The sequence below is a fragment of the Accipiter gentilis genome, chromosome 35 (genome assembly GCF_929443795.1).
Source record: "Accipiter gentilis chromosome 35, bAccGen1.1, whole genome shotgun sequence".
Lineage (NCBI taxonomy): Eukaryota > Metazoa > Chordata > Aves > Accipitriformes > Accipitridae > Astur > Astur gentilis.
Genome location: NC_064914.1, coordinates 5957303 through 5959802, shown reverse-complemented (window position 1 = coordinate 5959802; position 2500 = coordinate 5957303). Strand labels below are relative to the sequence as shown.

Here is a 2500-nt window from a genome sequence, read left to right as displayed (position 1 = left end):
CCAATGTGCTCGGTGTGGGAGGACTGATGTAAAACACCATAGTATTGCTTGTCATTTTCCTAAGTGTAAGGGGCCTGTGGAAGCCTCTCCCGAGAGGAGTTGGAAATGTGAGGTCTGTGAGAAAACATTTGAATCAAAAATCGGCCTGGGGCAGCATAAGCGCTTGGTCCACCCAGTCACAAGGAATCTCGAGCGGATTACCGCTACTCGCCCTAAGACAGGTACAATGAGAGGGGCACATCGTCGGTGCTGGACCGAGGATGAGATTGAATTACTGAGAAAGTTGGATAAACAATATGAGGGGCAGAAAAACATCAACAAGTTGATTGCGGAGCATCTTCCGACCAAGACAACGAAACAGATAAGTGATAAAAGACGGGACCTTCGTAAGAGCCCGGTTAAGAAGGGAAAAGACCAGGGTCAGATGAAACATCTAGAACTGGAAGGGGAAAACCTAGTGGAGGGGGAACACCTCGTGTGCGTTGGGTCGGAGATGGAGGGGGGACTGAGATCCCGTTATCGTGAGACGGTCTCTGAGTGGTTAACATCCGGAAAATTGTCCATTCTTCATGGAATGTTTGAGCAGGTGATCGAAGGAGAAAAAGACCCAGCAATAGTTGCTGAGAAGGCAATGAAAGACTGCCTCGCGTGCCTTGCCTCTAAGTCCCTGGAGTTGAAAGCCGGCCAGGATCGACCGCGTCAGGTGGCCCGAACCGCTCGACCTTCGGAACCACCAAAGGGGTGGATGAAGAAGAGAGCTGTGAAACGGGGCCAGTTCCTACGGTTCCAGCGGCTGTTCTACCTGGATAGGGGGAAACTGGCCGGTATTATTCTGGACAACGTGGAATCCCTGAAGTGTGGTATCCCACAAGACGAGATACACGACGTGTTCAAGTCGAGGTGGGAGTCACCGGGAACATTCAAGGGCCTGGGGGCGTTCAGATCTAAGGGCCTGGCGGACAACTCGGCATTCGACGCCATGATCACGGCAAAAGAAATCTCTAAAAACATCCAAGAGATGAATAAGAACAGCGCGCCAGGACCAGACAGACTAAGTCTGCGGGATATCATTAAGATAGACCCTCATTGTGTCCAGCTAATGGAAGTATTCAACCTATGGCTGGTGACTGGCAGCGTACCGGACGTGGTAAAAGAATGTCGGACTGTGCTAATATCAAAATCATCTCTGCCGGAACGCCAGATGGACATCAATAACTGGCGACCGATTACCATCGGATCGATTATCTTGAGGCTGTTCTCAAGGATCCTGACGGCGAGACTGGCAAAGGCATGCCCTATTAACCCACGACAAAAGGGCTTTATTAGATCAGCAGGATGCGCAGAGAACTTGAAACTGTTACAACTATTAATTAAGAATGCAAAGAAGGAACATCGACCCTTGGGCGTTGTCTTCATTGACCTGGCTAAAGCTTTCGACACAGTGAGTCACCACCATCTGATTGCAGTGCTGAAACAAAAGGGTGTGGACCATCACATTATCACCCTGATTACGAACATGTATCAAAACACTAGAACTCGCATCACCATGAAGAATGAGCAGTCGGATCCCATCGGGATTCAAATTGGTGTTAAACAGGGCGATCCAATGTCACCTTTATTGTTTAACTTATCTGTGGACCCCCTATTGTGTAAGTTAGAGGAAGAAGGGAGTGGATACCAGCATGACTCCAAGAGTGTAACATCCATGGCTTTTGCAGATGATTTGGTGTTGTTAAGTGGGTCGTGGGAAGGAATGCAAAGCAATATTAAAATCCTGGAGGCCTTTTGTGAACTGACCGGCCTCAGGACGCAGGGGGAGAAATGCCATGGCTTTTACATACAACCCACCAAGGACTCGTATACGATCAATGATTGTCCCCCATGGCAAATTAACGGCACCCCATTAACTATGATTGAACCAGGCAGTTCGGAGAAGTACTTGGGACTGAGAATAGACCCATGGACTGGAATATCGAAACCCGAACTCCTCATGAAAATAAGAGATTGGCTACAACGGATTGGAGAAGCACCACTAAAACCGTTTCAGAAAGTTGACATCTTGAAGGGCTATACTATCCCGCGACTGATCTACTTAGCAGACCAAGCTGAGGTAAAAGCAACGTCCCTAGAAGAACTTGACCTGACTATTCGAACTACGGTCAAGGAGTGGCTACATCTCCCTCCTAGTACCTGCGATGCCATCCTGTATTCCAGTACACGTGATGGAGGACTAGGCATCACCAGACTCTCGGGCTTGATCCCCAGTATACAAGCTCGAAGACTGCACAGAATTGCGCAGTCTTCGGACGATGTGGTAAGATCAATAGTGAAACGAGAGGGGATCGAAAAAGACTTTGAAAAATTGTGGTTAACAGCTGGGGGTGATAGAAATAAAATACCATCTATTTGGGACCCGAGTGCGATTAGGGTAACATCAGAGGACCCGGGCGAGGATGAATTGGCTTCAGAATGGGAACTACCAACTCCCAAAACCATCTTT

At 48.4% G+C, this 2500-nt stretch overlaps 1 protein-coding gene across 1 annotated transcript in view; it reads right to left on the bottom strand.

Moving 5' to 3' along the window:
• LOC126034614 (basic proline-rich protein-like) overlaps positions 1-2500 on the bottom strand; it is a 59588-nt gene that overhangs the window by 32563 nt on the left and 24525 nt on the right. Inside the window, exon 2 of the mRNA XM_049792540.1 lies at positions 1231-1295. Coding sequence (XP_049648497.1) covers positions 1231-1295 — 65 coding nt within the window. The remainder of the gene's footprint in view (positions 1-1230; positions 1296-2500) is intronic.